The 16109-nt window shown below is 41.5% G+C and overlaps 2 protein-coding genes across 2 annotated transcripts; one reads left to right on the top strand and one right to left on the bottom strand.

Moving 5' to 3' along the window:
- The first annotated feature begins 6163 nt into the window (after positions 1 to 6163).
- On the top strand, positions 6164 to 8247 carry LOC144709603 (transcription elongation factor-like protein). The gene is made up of 5 exons (XM_078583175.1): positions 6164 to 6323; positions 7534 to 7668; positions 7752 to 7822; positions 7914 to 7935; positions 8017 to 8247. Exons 2-5 carry the CDS (start codon positions 7556 to 7558, stop codon positions 8075 to 8077), a joined length of 267 nt encoding a protein of 88 aa, XP_078439301.1. The 5' UTR covers positions 6164 to 6323; positions 7534 to 7555; the 3' UTR covers positions 8078 to 8247.
- Positions 8248 to 9095: 848 nt separating this feature from the next.
- LOC144709602 (protein VERNALIZATION 3-like) lies at positions 9096 to 11677 on the bottom strand. Its single transcript, XM_078583174.1, has 4 exons — positions 11201 to 11677; positions 11021 to 11082; positions 10894 to 10934; positions 9096 to 9606 (listed from the first exon to the last, which is right to left on the bottom strand). The coding sequence occupies exons 1-4, from the start codon at positions 11483 to 11485 to the stop codon at positions 9380 to 9382; spliced, it is 615 nt and encodes a 204-aa protein (XP_078439300.1). The 5' UTR covers positions 11486 to 11677; the 3' UTR covers positions 9096 to 9379.
- Positions 11678 to 16109: the final 4432 nt, after the last annotated feature.

Genomic DNA, 16109 nt, shown 5'->3' with positions numbered 1-16109 from the left:
GGCTTGTGTGTTATTAGTGGATCCCAATTTCAAAAAGAGCTTGATAGTGAAATGACTATGTGTTTAGCCATGATTCCTGATCACTCCTCCGAGGACTCCTCTACTCCACCCCATGAGGTCTCTCAGCTTCTTGAGGAGTTCGCTAGTGTTTTCCCCAATGATTTACCCAATAACTTACCTCCAATGCGCGATATTCAGCACGCTATTGACTTTGTTCCGGGGTCATCGTTACCCAACCTTCCCCACTACCGTATGGATCCCACGCAGTACAAGGAACTCCAACGTCAAGTCCAAGACCTCTTGGACAAGGGATTCATTCAAGAGAGCCTCAGTCCTTGTGCCGTCCCAGCACTACTAGCTCCCAAAAAGGACGGGAGTTGGCGCATGTGCATCGATAGTAGAGCCATCAACAAGATTACTGTCAAGTATAGATTTCCCATTCCTCGCATCGACGATATGTTTGATATGATGGCAGGTTCGACAGTTTTCTCCAAAATTGATCTTAAGAGCGGTTATCACCAAGTTCGTATCCGACCGGAGGCGAATGGAAAACAACCTTTAAGATCAAAAATGAACTTTATGAGTGGAAGGTTATGCCCTTTGGGTTGTCCAATGCACCTAACACTTTTCAGCGATTGATGAACCACATACTCAGACCGTTCATAGGAAATTTTGTGGTTGTTTATTTTGATGATATCCTTATCTATAGCAGATCCACACCAGATCATCTCCAACACATTCGTTTAGTTTGTGAAGTCTTAAAAACCGAGCAGTTGTACGCTCACCCGGAAAAATGTTCTTTCCTTGTTGGTCATGTTTCTTTCTTAGGTTTCATCCTCTCTGGTCAAGGTGTATCCGTCGATCCGGCCAAAATTGATGCCATCACCCAGTGGCCAACACCTAGAAGTGTGCATGATGTTCGTAGTTTTCATGGTCTAACAACGTTCTATCGTCGCTTCATATCCAACTTTAGCACCATCATGGCACCCCTGACTGAATGTCTTAAGGGAACTCATTTTGAATGGACTATAGAAGCTCAAAGATCCTTTGAGGAGATCAAACGTAGAATGAATCAAGCCCCAATTCTTCGACTACCTGATTTTGATAAAGTATTTGAGGTTGCTTGTGATGCATCGGGATTAGGAATTGGTGGGGTCCTGAGTCAGGAGAATCATCCCATCGCCTTCTGTAGTGAAAAGTTAAATGATGCTAAGCTCAAATATTCGACCTATGACAAAGAATTTTATGCGGGCGTCCAGTCTTTACGTCATTGGCGTCATTACCTACTCTCCAAAGAATTTGTCCTCTACTCTGATCACGAAGCCCTTAAGTATCTCCATTCCCAGCAGAAGTTAAATTCGGCACATTAAATGGGTTGAGTTTATTCAATCATATACCTTTGTCCTCAAACACAAGAGGGGTGTAGAGAACCAGTCGCGGATGCTTTGAGTCGAAGGGTCCATTTGCTGAATGTTCTGTAGGTTGAGGTTATTGGATTTGATCACATGAAGGACCTGTACCCTGATTGCCCTGACTTTGCTCCCATTTTGCTGACTTTAGGCAAGAATCCGAATTCTGCTAACCAAGACTATCTCTTAGAAAACAGATTCTTATTTTATGATCGACGCCTTTGCATCCCACGCTCCTCTCTTAGGGACTTTCTCGTATGGGAAACACATGCTGGAGGCCTTAGTGGTCATTTTGGGAGAGACAAAACCATCGCAATGGTTGAGCATCGATTCTACTGGCCCTCCCTTAGCGAGACGTAGCTAATATAGTGTCCCAGTGTCGTGTGTGTGCTCTCGCCAAACAGGTCAAGCAGAATACTGGGCTCTACACTCCATTACCAGTTCCTCAAAAACCGTGGGAGGATGTGAGCATCGACTTTGTGCTAGGGCTTCCAAGGACGAACAAGCGCCATGATTCCATCATGGTGGTTGTGGATCGTTTCTCAAAAATGGCTCATTTTATTCCTTGTTTTAAAACGTCTGATGCTTCTCATGTTGCTCAATTGTTTTTCAATGAAGTAGTTCGTCTCCATGGACTTCCAAAGAGCATAGTGTCAGACAGAGATGTCCGATTCACTAGCTACTTTTGGAAGACTCTTTGGCATCTTTTGGGAACAAAGCTTAAATTCTCTACAGCTTTCCACCCCCAAACTGATGGACAAACCGAGGTCATTAATAGGAGCCTCGGCAACCTATTACGATCATTGGTAGGAGACAACCTCAAGTCTTGGGATTCTGTCATTCCGCGTGCCGAATTTGCTTATAACACATCAGTCAACCGTACTACCGGTATGAGTCCATTTGAAATAGTGCATGGTCACCTTCCACGTACCCCTACCGACCTCATACCAATGTTACCGCATGCTAGAGTCTCAGATGACGGTCATGAATTTGCGCATCATATTAGAAGTCTGCATGAGGAAATCCGTACACGCATCACCCATAGTACTGCCTCATATAAACAATCCGCAGATTTGCACCGTCGTTTTCGTGAATTTAAAGAAGGTGATATGGTGATGGTGCGGATTAGGCCGGAGAGATTTTCTTCCAAGCGGGCTACTAAGCTTCATGCTCGTAGTGCCGGGCCGTTTCTGATCCTCAAACGAGTTGGGGAAAATGCCTATGCCGTTGACATACCCTCTTCGTGGGGAATAAGCACTACTTTCAATATCTCAGATTTAGTTGCCTTTAAAGCCCCACCTCCTTCGTCGATAGCCATGTTCTACCCGCGGACTTTCTGGTGGCGAGTTTGACTTGTCCACTCCCTGTCTCTACCTTCTGACTGGCATGAAATCATCGAGAAATACTGGGCGAAGTAATCACCGTCACCAAAGGTGGAATGGTGCGGAAGTTTCTTGTTCGTTGGCAGGGCAAAGCGTCGATGGAGGACACGTGGATCACGGAGGGCGACTTGGCTCGCCTGCGCCCGACTTGGTCAGGCCCTGGAGCTCTCGGCTGCTTACTCGGCAGTCGAGTTCTTCGCACCGGGAATTGATGGCGAGGCGCCAATGCATCAGCCGGGACACGTCACCGCAGGCAGTCGGGTCAACACAGGCGTTACGGATCCAAAGATGAAGTCAACAGAAGTCAACCCACCTCGGTCAGCAGGAGTCAACGAAGAAGTCAACACGCCACAACCGTCGTCCGCCACGTCACCACCGCGCTGCGTCTCCGCGCGCGTCATGACACGACGCCAAAGGCAGATCCACAACTGCCCTTTGGCGTGACGTGATCTGCGTTTTCCCTTGCGTGTCTTATTTTCTAGTTATTTTCTCTTTCCTCCAAGGCCTATATAAGGTCATTTGTTTCAAGAACTCATTAGGCAATCATAATTCAAGAATTGAGTTTTCTTTCTAACTCTTCTTGGAGGATTGCCCTACCCTCATCTTGCCCTAACCTTCCCGTCGTCACCGTCAAATGCCGTCATCACCGTCGCCGCCGCCACCACCGCCGCCGCGCCGCCGTCGTCATCACCGCGCGCAGCGCGCCCTGTGACCGCGACGCCACGCGTGCCATCCCCGCGCGCCGTGCGCCTCCGTGCGCCGCGATCGCGGCGCTGCGCGCCGTCGGCGGCGCCTCAAGCGCGCTTCGCGCGCGGGTGCGCTCCGCCGCCTCCGCGCACTCGCGCGAGCGCTCTGCGCGCTCGGCGCCGCGCCCGCGCTGCTCCGTGCTGCTCCGTGCGCTCGCGCGCACCTTCGCGGCGCGCGGGAGTTCGTCGAGCCCGACCCGGCGCCCGCTTCATAACGTCAACCAGGGCGGACAACGCCGGGCGCCCGTTCGAGTATCACGCGCCGCCGTGCGCCACGAGCAGAATTACCTGCAGCCTCTACACGCGCTGCGGTGCTGAGGTATACCTGAACCCTGTGGTGTCGGCGTGTTCTCCGCTCAGTATTTTCTCGGGAAGTTTCCACGCGCGTCAGAATTAGACTTGGATTTCCTCTTCTTCTCTCCTTTTCTCGAGTGTTTCTTCGGCGTGAATTCGAGGTATTGATTTCGGTGCTTAGGCATCGTCGCGGTGGGGAAGACAGTACTCCGCCCTCGATAAGGTCGGAGCTGCACCACCAGATTTCATCGGTTTTAAGTCCGAGAATCGACCGTGATTTCTGTGGATTGTTTTATCCCTTAACCCATTCCTACCCATAGCCTCGTCATCCGCCCTAAATCGTCCATCCCATAGTCGTCCTACGTCACACCCACTATTTGTTCTTAGTGTCTCCACACAAGGACCGCTCATACTCGTCGTATGAGTGAGGATAGATAATGTTATTCATCTAATAGATACTTTGATGTCCTTCTCGTGTACCCGTTGAATATGAATATTTAGAGCACATGCTGAAAGACTATTGATATTCATATTATGATTTCATCACAATTCACTAATTCTGATCATGTATTCATGAACTTAATTATAAGCCTTACACGTGCACTATGATGAAGTATTTTTGATTGATGAACATGGAACTAGATATGAAATGTGTGATTGGCTTGTCAACCACATATAAGCGTTCCATCACTTATTTACTGAGGCTGAACAATCCCATATTAACCATTCAATTAATTTCATGTATATATTAGTATATTTGAGAGAGGGCTTATTTGAATCCCATGATTTGATATTTCTAAAACTTAGTCAAAACATATCCATTCATGCACAATATTTATATGGTATCTCAAGTCTGAGGGCAAGTTACACAACAATGACATGCATCAACCTGATTCATAGTTGTAGTATATACCAATCACTGATTTCTTCAAATAAGTTGAGTGAAATGTTTTTCAAAGAATGCCCATTATGTTTCGTTATTATTTCTACAACAATAGCTATGGGATCAGACATAAGTATCACAAATTATCATCATATAGTGATATTATTTCTGTACATTTCAATGCCTATCTTGAATATCCATCATAAAAGAATATTTAGAATATATGTTAAAAGATTAGTGATCACCATACTATGCTCTCATCATAATTCATTTCTCTCATGCTGCCCATTTTTTCCTCTCAAACCTCCATGTTTTCCAATCTTTATTTCTTCATATTAATAAATCTGTGTTTCTTTATTCTTCTATCTCAGAGTTCCATCTTTCTCTCTCTTCCTATCTTCTCTATAAAACTTGAATATCCATTAAACAAGAATATATAGAATAATTGTTAAAAGATTTGTGATCACCATATTATGTTCTCATCATAATTCATGTTTTCCTTGCCCATTTTGTTCTCTCTCATACCTCCATGTCTTCCTATCTACATTTTTTCATCTCTCTCTCTATTCTTCTCTCTCAACGTTCCATCTCTCTCTCCTCCTATATTTCTATCTATCAAACATCCATTTCTCTCTCTTCTTATGCTCTTTTCTCTCAAATCCCCATCTCTTATTCTCACTGTGTATATATTTCACTTCTGAAACCTGCAGGTCTCTCTATGTTCTTCTCTCTCAAATTCCCATCTCTCTCTGTTCACAACTTCTTTCTCAAACCTCCATCCCTCTCTATCTTCCTATCTTTTTTTCTCTAACACCTCCTTATCTCTCTTTCTTCTTATTGTTTTACCTGAGCCATATCTCTCTCTCACTGCCCATCCTTCTTTTCTCTAAAACCTCCATATATCTTTCTCTAAATCTCTTCTCCCTCAAAACCTCCATCTCTCTCTCTGCCCATCCTTTCTCAAAAACCTCAGTATATATCTTCTATCCAACTATCTTCTTCTCTCTTAAAAACTCCATCTCTCTCTCTCTGCCCATCCTTCCTCTCAGAAACCTCCATATTTCTCTCTATGCATCTTCATATCTCTCATACCTCCATCTCCAAATCACTATCACTCTATTATATCAATCATTTCAATAAGCTTATACGATGTAAATAATTTTAATGGGGTTGATCTCTCACAGTCACACTTTAGGTTTTCCTATCTAGAAAGATCGATCACACTTATTTTTTGCAGGAAACAAATTCCCATCAAAAGATAATAGTTTCTAATCAAAACCGCTCTGCACACGGCGCATGGAATAAAAAATTCGCACGCCTGGTGCGAATATCCGCGCCAGACCGTGCGACCATCCAACCCTTCGATTTCCGGTTCGTATTCTATTTGTCGGACCCAATGGGTTCTCGGATTACCCGAATGCGGACCAGTACACTATAAATACTACCCACGTTGCCATTGCGAAGGAGGGTTCGCAGTTTCGCTGAGTCACACTCGCGCAGGCGTCGTGCCCGACTTTCGCGGGAGCCCCAATCGTCGCGGTCGGCGTAGGGATCGGGAGAAGCCGTCGGCTTTCGGTGGCGATCGGTGATCATCGTCTAATTTCTATCGGTATGATTTTTTCGCGAGTCTTTCTCGCCGTTTTACGAATCTTTGTAACCCTAATTTTGTTCCTGGAGGCTTTGAGATTTGATTTCTTGTTTTGAATTTCATTGATGCGTTCTTTTCTTGTTGATTAATTTTAAATTCTTTGGGGGTCATTTATACTCTCTTGGTTAGCCGATGTTTCTTTTTTCATGCGCTTCATCTTGGTTCCTTGAAATTGTACGGCTTTTCAAATTTAATCGATATTTGAAAGATCTTATGTTCGATGTGACCCTTTATCTTTCATATATTTTGCAGATCAATGATGTAGTGCTTTAGGTTTTTATAGTATCGCAGATCCTGCAGTTGTCACCACACCCTGTATCGAGTGACGTGTTTCTCTATCTTTATCTTTTTTCATGGCATCCGATTATTAATTGCAAATGCTTCACAAGAGTTTTCTCCGCTCTAAGATCATACTAAGATGGCTTCCAAATAAAAAATTTCCTTGTTTTTTCTGGACTATGCAAGGCTTATTCAGCAATTCTGCACGATCTGTACAGAGACCAAATTGAAGCGGAAGTTGCGCATGCTGTTAATTCTTGTTAATGCATATGAAATTGTTTATCATCTCTTAATTTGTTCGCTTCCATTATTAGATTTACAATTAAAAATCAAAATAATAAAAGTCAACTTATTAATTCAAATAAAGTCATGTCTTATGTAATAGAAAATTCTTCCTTGAAGTTAAAAGCAAATTAATTTGAATGTTTAGATGTGACGCTTTATGTTTTTATGGTAGTGCTGATCCTGCAATTATCAGAACCCTTTATCGATTGACGTGCTTCTATATCTTGATATTTTTTCATTCTATCCGATTATTAATTGTAAATGCTTCAGACGAGTTTTCTCCTCTTTAAGATCATACTAATATGGCTTCCAAATCAAAATTTTCCTTATTTTGCTGGACTGTGTAAGGCTCATTAATCAACTCTGCGCGATCTGTGCATAGGCCAGTTGAAGCGGATAATGCGCATACGGTTAATTCTTTTAAATGCGTATGAAATAGTTTATCCTCTCTTAATTTTTGTGGTTCCATTATTAGTTCTTAACGTCTATCTTAAAGAAATTAACTTATTAATTCAAATAAATTAATTTCTAATTAGAATAGGAAATTCTCCCTTGAAGTTCAAAATTTAATCAACTTCATTATCTCTTGTGTCTATATCATTCTCAGACTAAACTTGAGACTTCGAGTGATGGGTAAGAGAAAGTCTGCCGCAAAGCCGCCTCCCAAGAAAAGAATGGACAAACTGGATACAGTATTCTGCTGTCCCTTCTGCAACCACGGCAGCAGCGTCGAGTGTAGAATGTATGCACCTTTTCGGAATAATTAGAATTTTCAATTATTCAACCAATTCGTTGACATTTCTATTATGTTTATCCAATTTTCAGCGACATGAAGAACTTGATCGGGGAAGCCTCTTGCAGGATATGCCAAGAGAGCTTCAGCACGACAATTAACTGTGAGCTTGAACTTAATTTTGTTTGATAGTACCCTTTTCTGAAATTCCTTCTTCGTTGTATTTACACTGGATTCATGTCTGTCTTTTGCAGCTCTGACTGAACCCATCGACGTGTGAGTAATTGCGGCGACACTGAGTTTGAATAAAAGAATTAAAGAAAATTTGCGATTAATTTTAAATGATTAAATGCGCAGATACAGCGAATGGATCGATGAATGCGAGCGGGTCAACAACACCGAAGACGATGCGTCATAGAGCTATACATTGGCCGTTGCTGTTCTTGGCGTTTGTATCATATGAACGATCGATGCTATGATCAAGTCTCTAGCCTGGTTACATGGTAAAAAGGCCCACTTTTTTCACACCTTGTATGAACTGCCTGACTTGGCTTAGTTGAGGAAAATGTATGGGCGTTGTTTGTTACTTGTCTTAATGGGTCTGACAAAGACGAGTTATTTTCATTCTTTGTCGTCGGAAAGATGTTTCTGGACAGATCTCAGATTTGAGAGTGTTCCCTCTCTCTTCAATACGTCTAACTTTGGCTGTGTTTACTCGGCGTTGGTGGTCAAAACAGAAGAAGATATGGTAGTTTCATATGTTTGCGGTTGGTTCATCGTTTCTAGAGAGGAGAGAAGTTGAGAGTAGAAGTTGATCTCAAATTATTCTATCTCCCACTCTTTATCTCGCTGAGTTTGCCCTGAATTTAACATCAACTATCCAATATTTCTCTCTTTGAATGTTGTTGCTGACACATTCTGATTCATCTCTAACTTTTTTCTTTGATTTAGAGGAATCTTTATCTCTTTTGACTCGTCCGTTTCTTTTTCTTCTGCCCGCGTTGGAAAATTGGCCCTGGAGTTTACCCCAACTGTTCTACAGTTTTCTCTGTCTCTCTCTTTCTGTTTGGCAAGAAATAAATTCCAACTATCTCTCTATATCTGAGATTGTCAGAAATTACATTCCAACTATCCGACTCTCTCTCTCGTTGGGTTTGCAAACAATTAAATTCCCACTTCCGACTCTCTCTCTCTCTCTCTCTCTGAGTTTGCCCAGAAGTAAACTCCAACAATCCAAGGCTCTCTCTCTCTCTCTCTAAGTTTGCCAAGAAGTTCCAACTGTCCGATTCTCCCTCAAGTTTGCCAAGAACTTCCAACTATCCGACCCTATCTCTCTGACTTTACCAAGAAGTAAATACCAACTTTCTTTCTCTCTCTCTCTCTCTCTCTCTCTCTCTCTTTCTGTTTATGGATTTGACAGACTGGAGGTGAAGAAATGGGAACGGGAAGAAGAAAAAGAAACCAAAAGGAGACAAGAGTTCAATTATACAGAGCAGCCTACCCCTCCAGAAAGGCGATGAGGCAGAGAATTCAAGAACAGAAGATTGAACAGACGGGAATCAAGGCGACTGCAACACGTTTTTCACGCCCGTGTGCAGCCCGCAGTTTGTTTTCACAGAAAGCCAGACAGACGACAAGAGCAGAGAAACCACACGTTTTTTTTCTCTCTCTCTCTCTCTCTCTCTCTCTCTCTCTACACTTTCTCTCTCAAAGGGAGAGGCTATCTGAACCTGCGGCCTCCTGACCCCGCCTCGCGCTGGCAATTGAAGTAGATGGCGGCCACGGGCGGGCCGAGATCGTAGACTTCGGCGAAGTCCCGCGTGTTGAACTGTTGGCGCCAGCCCGGCGCGTAGACCGCTTGCCGACAACTCTGCCTGAAGAGAAGGAAGACGATACGGTGTATTCCCAGCGCCGGCTTGGGGCTCTCGTACGACACGATCTCGTACCCTGCAATGCATGAACCCCATTAAGTCGCGTCTCACTCACTGTACAACTCCTGTGCTTTATAAAGTTATACAGATAGATAGATAGATCAATTGATATAGGTAGAAACATAGATACATAGATACATAAATAGATGCATAGACAGATAGATTACAGTTGAGATAGATACATTGACAGATTTGTTATAGATGAGTTAGATCAGATGGATACATCGATAGACACATAGATAGATTATAGATAAGATAGATACGTCGATCCGTAGACAGTTAGATAAATATATAGGCATAGAGAGATAGATAGATTCATAAACAGATAGATAGATAAGATAAAAAGATAGATATATAAGATAGTTCGATGACTTCATAGATAGATAGATAAGGATGTAATAGCCAGATAGATAAAAAGATAGTTAGACAGATAAGATGGATCAATAAATTCATAGATTGGTAAATAAAGATATAACAGACAGATAGATAGATAAGATAGATCGATAAATTCAAAGATAGATTGATAGATAGGTAGATAGACAGATAGATATTTAGATTGATAGATGTAGGAATATGTATAGAGAGATAGGGAGGTAGATAAAGAAATAGATGTATAGGTAGATAAAGAGAGCTGCAGAGAAAATGTATATATATGCAGAGAGAGGCATATAGAGAGAGTGAGAGATGCATTATTGGCCTCGTGCACTCGTCTATGAATGAACAGTGGGTCAAGGATGGATCATGGTTGATTGGCTTTTTTCGGAGATTTATACGCCTGGTCTTTGATCCTACAGTACGGTAACATGGGGCTTCGCACGGATGTCTGACCAAGATCAGCCACTTTCCAAAAATGAAACAAACACTGCCCGTGATTCATACGGATCAAGAAACGACGGAGCTGGTGATTTAGAGATAGATGGATAGGTATATATATTTTTAGTGTAGTACAGATATCTCGATATCTACATGGATTGATGTACAGATTGATATAGACAGAGATGTGGAGAGATGTATTCGTTACAAGATGGATGGATGCGTAAAAAAGGTAGATTGATTGATCTATCGGTAGGTAAGTAAAGATACATACATTCATATATAAACAGATTTTTTCAATAGCTAGATAGATTCATGGATTGATTTATAGATAGATAGGGAGAGATGTATACACGTATAGAGATGTCAATGATGAGAGACATAGAGATTACACGCGGCTATACAGGTAGGTGGGATGTGTAAAGATAGAGATAGAGATAGATAGTGTGAAAGAGAGGAGAGAATGAAGACCAAGGTAGAGGCAACTCACCGTAGCTAGCGTTGGTTGTTCCTGGTATGTCGGTCACAAGCCTAGAGAAAAGACAATGGATACGATAATATCATCACCCTCATCTTCCCAAGTAACCCATTCTTGTCATAAGAGAGAGGAAGCTCACCAGTGTAAGTACTCCCTCGACGTAGGATTGCTCGGGCTCGGAGCATCCGGATCTACCATAACCTACCACAATAAGCAAAAATACACCATACCCATATTCCATCAACTCCAAAGTTAAATACCCATAAGCAATAATGGCCTAAAAAATGCAATCTTTAATGTAGAATAAGACCCTTCTCACCAAAGTGTAAAGAGATCTCAGGCTATCTCCTCCAACGTCCACTCTCGGGGGGTTTACAATGGCGGAAGGCTTAAACTCGCAGCCGTTGGTGACTTCTCTGCCGGCGAAGGAGACTTTGAGAGAGGTTAATTTGATGAAGTAGTCGACGACGTCGCCGACAACGTGGCTCACCACGAGCGCGTCTCTGAGGGGCGCCATTAGAGGAGTTAGAGAGAGAAACGCCTTTCTACAGTGGAGAAGCGGAGAGGAAGAAAACTTGGAGAGCCTAAAGCCCTGAGACCGCATATAAATAGATATGGAGATGGGTCCCAAAGGGGACCGTTGCGTGGGTTCTTCTTGGATGAGACGGGTCTCGACAGCAACTCATCTCCTTTACATCGAGTTTGGCCGGTCATCCCGACCTTGTCTTGAAAAGCCCCGAAAATCACAGCTTCATGGAGTCTAATCTTTGTTCCACGTTTCCTTATATCGTCTACTTCGCAGCAAGTTCTCATTCAACTGTGGTCACTTTGCCGGGGCGCATTAACGACCTTTCCTTTCTCTCTCTCTCTCGCTCTCCATCTCTCTCTTTTAATATCTTGCTCTCTATCTTTCTTTATCTCTCACTCTCTCTTTCTATCTTGCTCTCTATCTTTCTTTATCTCTCTTTCTATCTTGGTCTCTATCTTTCTTTGTCTCTCACTCTCTCTACCTTGCTCTCTATCTTTCTTTAGCTTTCTATTTCTCTCTCTTTCTATCTTTCTTTGTCTTCACACTCTCTCTTTTAATGTTGCTCTCTATCTTTCTTTATCTCTCTTTCTTCTCTATCTTGCTCATCATCTCTCTCTTTCTCTCTCTTTGTGTCTTGCTCTCTATCTTTCTTTATCTCTCTCTCTGTCTCTTTCTATCTTGCTCTTTACCTTTCTTTATCTCTTTCTCTCTTTCCTCTCTATCTCTTTCTATCTTGCTCTCTATCTATTTCTTTCTATCTGTCTCTCTCTCTATCTTGCTCCCTATCTTTCTTTCTTTCTTTCTCTCTCCTCTCTATTTTGTTCCCTATCTTTCTCTCTCTCTCTCCTCTCTCTCTTTCCTCAATCTGGCTCTCTTTCTTTCTCTATCTTTTTTACCTTTCTGTAATAAAAGATATAAAACAGATAAAAAGACAAAAACCTAATCTATCATTGCCATTTTTTAGATCTTCTCTCTATCTCCATCGCTCTTATTCACGGTATGCAGAATTGGATTTCTGTGGAGTCAGTAAAGTATAGTTTTTCAAAGAGGGAAAATGTACTTACTTACGTCTTTCCTCTATTGGTTCGGGTGCTCTTTGCATGCCATTAAAGATCGCTTTCCGTAGCTCATCGCAACTGGGTTTCTCTCGGTTTCGCTGGATTTCTCGCTATCAACCTGTCAATCAATCTACTCGTGCGTTTCCTTAGTGGATTGACGTGATGGATGATTTAGTGGAAGCGTCAACGCCACAGGCACATATGAAAGCGGCTTGTCCTTTTCCTCTTTTTACTTCAGGATAGCTCTTACAGAGTCCTCTATATCTCTATCTCTATCTCTATCTCTATCTTTTTCTCTCTTGCCGTCTTCGTGGTAGCTTCCTCGCCACAAGATAGACACAAAGTATGAAGAGATGAGGCCAATTCCATGGCTCTAAATCTTCCTCATCCCGACCAGCATTACTTAATGGGATAGTTTATGCATAAGATATGAAGGGATTACTTGACACGCCACTGCACCTTAGCCTTGGTCCATTGAGTGGCTTGGGGAGCCGCATTGTCATTCACCGTTGGTCGTCGCCGCCGCCATTTGTCCGAGAGACAGAAAGAAGGCTTGGGATCGATGAAAACGGGCAATGTTAAAAAGGGGTTATCCGATTCGGCCAAATTCTTCAGCCCACGAAGCAGAAAAGGTGATGTCCTCTCGTTCTCTCTCTCTCTATCTATCTCTTTCCCTCGATCTCTCTCTTCCCCTTTCGCTCTATCTTTCTCTCTTTCTCCCTCTATCTCTCTCTTTCCCTTTCGCCCTGTCTCTCTCTCTCTCCTTCCCTTTCGCTATATCTTTCTCTCACTTTCTCCCTCTATCTTTCTCTCTCCTTCCCTTTCTCATCCTATCTTTCGCTCTCTTTCTCTCTCTCTTTTTCTCTTCTTTTCTGTCTCTCTCTCGTGTTGACTGTGGGCAGGTGGTAATTAGGCGGAAATCACTTGAGAATCGTCGAAAAGATGGCTTCTTTCTCTTCAATTCTACACCATAATAAATGAAAGAATTTGGAAAACAGATTATAAAAAGTTACTCACCAAGGGAGGGGCGGAAGTGACGGTAACCATGAATCCCTACGCCGAATATTTCTAGCTAGGCCAAACATCATAATTCCCTCCTTAATTTTTGGGTCTCTAGAAATACGCGATAGAATCTGGCCACTGATCTACATGACTGAAGAGGAGGGGGGATATGTCTTGAACTGAAGAAAGATATTCCCTCCACTGATGGAAGTTTAATGGTTTTTGGGATTGATTTTTCCTACGTGAAATGTAGAAACTCAATAGATGAGCGATTCTTGCATGAAGAATCGGGTGTGAATGAGCCAAGAAAATACTATTTCAGTCAAACGCTTCAGTTATGGGGTAACTTCAGTAAACAGTCTGATGCTTCAAACGCTTCAGTCACTCCCTCTTAGGGGATATATTATTGTAATAGCATTTCTCGAAAGAGACTGAAGAGAAAGCGGGACAGGTCTTGTACTGGACAAGTCCAAATCAAGAGTCTTTTCCCAGTGCAGATCCCGAGTCATCTCTGGTGTTAAGTCAATGAGTGTCGCTTTCCATTATTAAGTGATTTAACCCCGTAATTTAACATAAGAGATGGGAGGAAAATATCGAGTTGGAAAGTATCATGGAAAAATTCATGAACAAAATTTTCTTTCACTGAAAGTTTCAACTTAATCCTATCTTGGTGATCCATCCTTCAAAGATCTAAGCTGAGTGTCAATGAAGAATCATTAACAACCTCACGAATCAAAATCAATATTAAAAATGTTGTAGTTGAAAATAAGCTCAGAATCGATTAAACATATATTTTGTTCGTTAGTCAGTCAACTCATTTGACAAATATTTTTGGCATTAAATGTTTATACATGAACAATTTTGTGTCTTTTCTGTGGGTTTTTGTTGGGAATATGGGTGGATTGGCGGAGGTCATACCGTAATTAAAAATCTAGCTTTGATGGACATCAAAGGTCTTTTAATCTTCCAGGAATGATAAACTTTAAAAAGACAAGATTATAACACCTGATCTTATAATCTAACAAGTTCCTATCAACATTTATATGAAAAAATCATCCTAAGTCAAGGATTAATCATTTGATAACCTGGTCCCTTTCAGAAATGATCCAATTTGTGCCAGATGTCGTTCTTGTAGAGATGTCTGCTTCAATTCTTGAAAGTTTTATTTGCTTTCAGATTTGATGGATTTTTTTGGATCTCAGATTTCATAAATTAACAAACAACACACTCTGATTTAGAAATTTTTTTCTTATAATCAGAATTACTTATACTTTATTACCGACCAAGGAAGAAAAAGGGGTTGACATTAAAAAATATGTAGATAAATATGGTAGTCCAATTATGGATTGGACATTGAGGTTCTTTCATACTCTTGAGATCTCATCAAAACTTGATCTGGTAATGGTTAAAGACAACCTTCATATATTAACATAAATCTGAGTTGGCTCAGTCTTGGTTGTTCCAACTTGGCTGATTCACGTTCCGCAAGCCAAACTTGTCAACCCCCAAAGTCTGCTATACCACTCAATACACTTATTTATGTGGCCCTCTAGCCTGGTTATATGAATTACTGACCCACTCCACATATCTGATAACCAAAAAATTGTGAAATAAAAAATAATATATATGTACATATATATCTCAAGCTTGAATAACCCATTTACTTGTGAAGTCATTTACATATAATCCTAAGAAAATTATTATAAATATCTCAAATTATCTTCGTCTTATATATTCTCAAGTCAATGGATCACTTAGACCACCGTGACATGAATCAACCTGATTGACGTTTAGGTATAATACCATTCAGGAATTCATATAGATCAATTCAGTGAACTATTTATCCAAAAAGCACCCACTATCTGTCCTTAGAGTCACCACACTCATAGCCACATGATCAGCTATACCTATCGTATAAATATGATAGTAGGTGCTCCTTGGAGAAGAGTTCAATGGATTGATCCATATGAATTCCTAAATGGTATTATACCTAAAATTCAATTAGGTTGATTCATGTCATGGTTGTATAAGTGATCCATTGACTTGAGACACCAAGGACATCTCGTGGATGGGCGGCTATATTTTGACTACGAATTACAAGCATTTAATCATATAATTAAGACAAGTTGTAGCTCAGATGTAGTAAGAAGCTCACAGAGATGATTGAGTGTTTTAGACAGTATCATCCATCCTTGGTATAAGAGGGTATTGACTCAAGGAAGATGATGCAGAAAATCCCTGCCCAGGGTAGTGAGGATATTGGAGAGTGCGTTCTCCAATGATCCCCGTTACGCATCTATACTAATCGAGTGATGAATTAGAATTCGAGGATCAACCATACCCTAAGTCGTTTGAGAGTCTCAGGCAGATGATGGATTATAATACACCTTAACTGATAACGGTAAAGGTTCCATGAGGGAGTTCAAAGACTACTTGGTATATTCTTGAGCACAAGGTGTAGCTTGGCACCCTAAGAGCTGAAAACTTAACCTCTCAATTAGGTTAAATCGATCCTTAGTTAATTAAAATGTATGTTGAAATAATTAATTAATAGGTTGGGTAATTGATAAGCCTAAATTTGGTGTTGTTAAATGCAAGTTTAGAAGTGTCTTTTTGATTTAAGCTTATACAATAAATTT

This window comes from Wolffia australiana, chromosome 11, assembly GCF_029677425.1.
Source record: "Wolffia australiana isolate 7733 chromosome 11, ASM2967742v1".
Lineage (NCBI taxonomy): Eukaryota > Viridiplantae > Streptophyta > Magnoliopsida > Alismatales > Araceae > Wolffia > Wolffia australiana.
The sequence above is the reverse complement of the archived record's forward strand: the minus strand, read 5'-3'. Positions and strand labels throughout refer to the sequence as shown.

What these genes read in the sequence shown, in the direction of transcription:
- LOC144709603 (XM_078583175.1), top strand. Translation starts at nt 7,556, where the DNA reads ATGGGTAAGAGAAAGTCTGCCGCAAAGCCGCCTCCCAAGAAAAGAATG. An exon ending in AGCAGCGTCGAGTGTAGAAT is followed by an intron (nt 7,669 to 7,751) that starts GTATGCACCTTT and finishes TCCAATTTTCAG; the next exon opens with CGACATGAAGAACTTGATCG. An exon ending in CTTCAGCACGACAATTAACT is followed by an intron (nt 7,823 to 7,913) that starts GTGAGCTTGAAC and finishes TGTCTTTTGCAG; the next exon opens with CTCTGACTGAACCCATCGAC.
- LOC144709602 (XM_078583174.1), bottom strand. Translation starts at nt 11,485, where the DNA reads ATGCGGTCTCAGGGCTTTAGGCTCTCCAAGTTTTCTTCCTCTCCGCTT. An exon ending in TGAGATCTCTTTACACTTTG is followed by an intron (nt 11,083 to 11,200) that starts GTGAGAAGGGTC and finishes TTATTGTGGTAG; the next exon opens with GTTATGGTAGATCCGGATGC. An exon ending in TCGAGGGAGTACTTACACTG is followed by an intron (nt 10,935 to 11,020) that starts GTGAGCTTCCTC and finishes TCTTTTCTCTAG; the next exon opens with GCTTGTGACCGACATACCAG.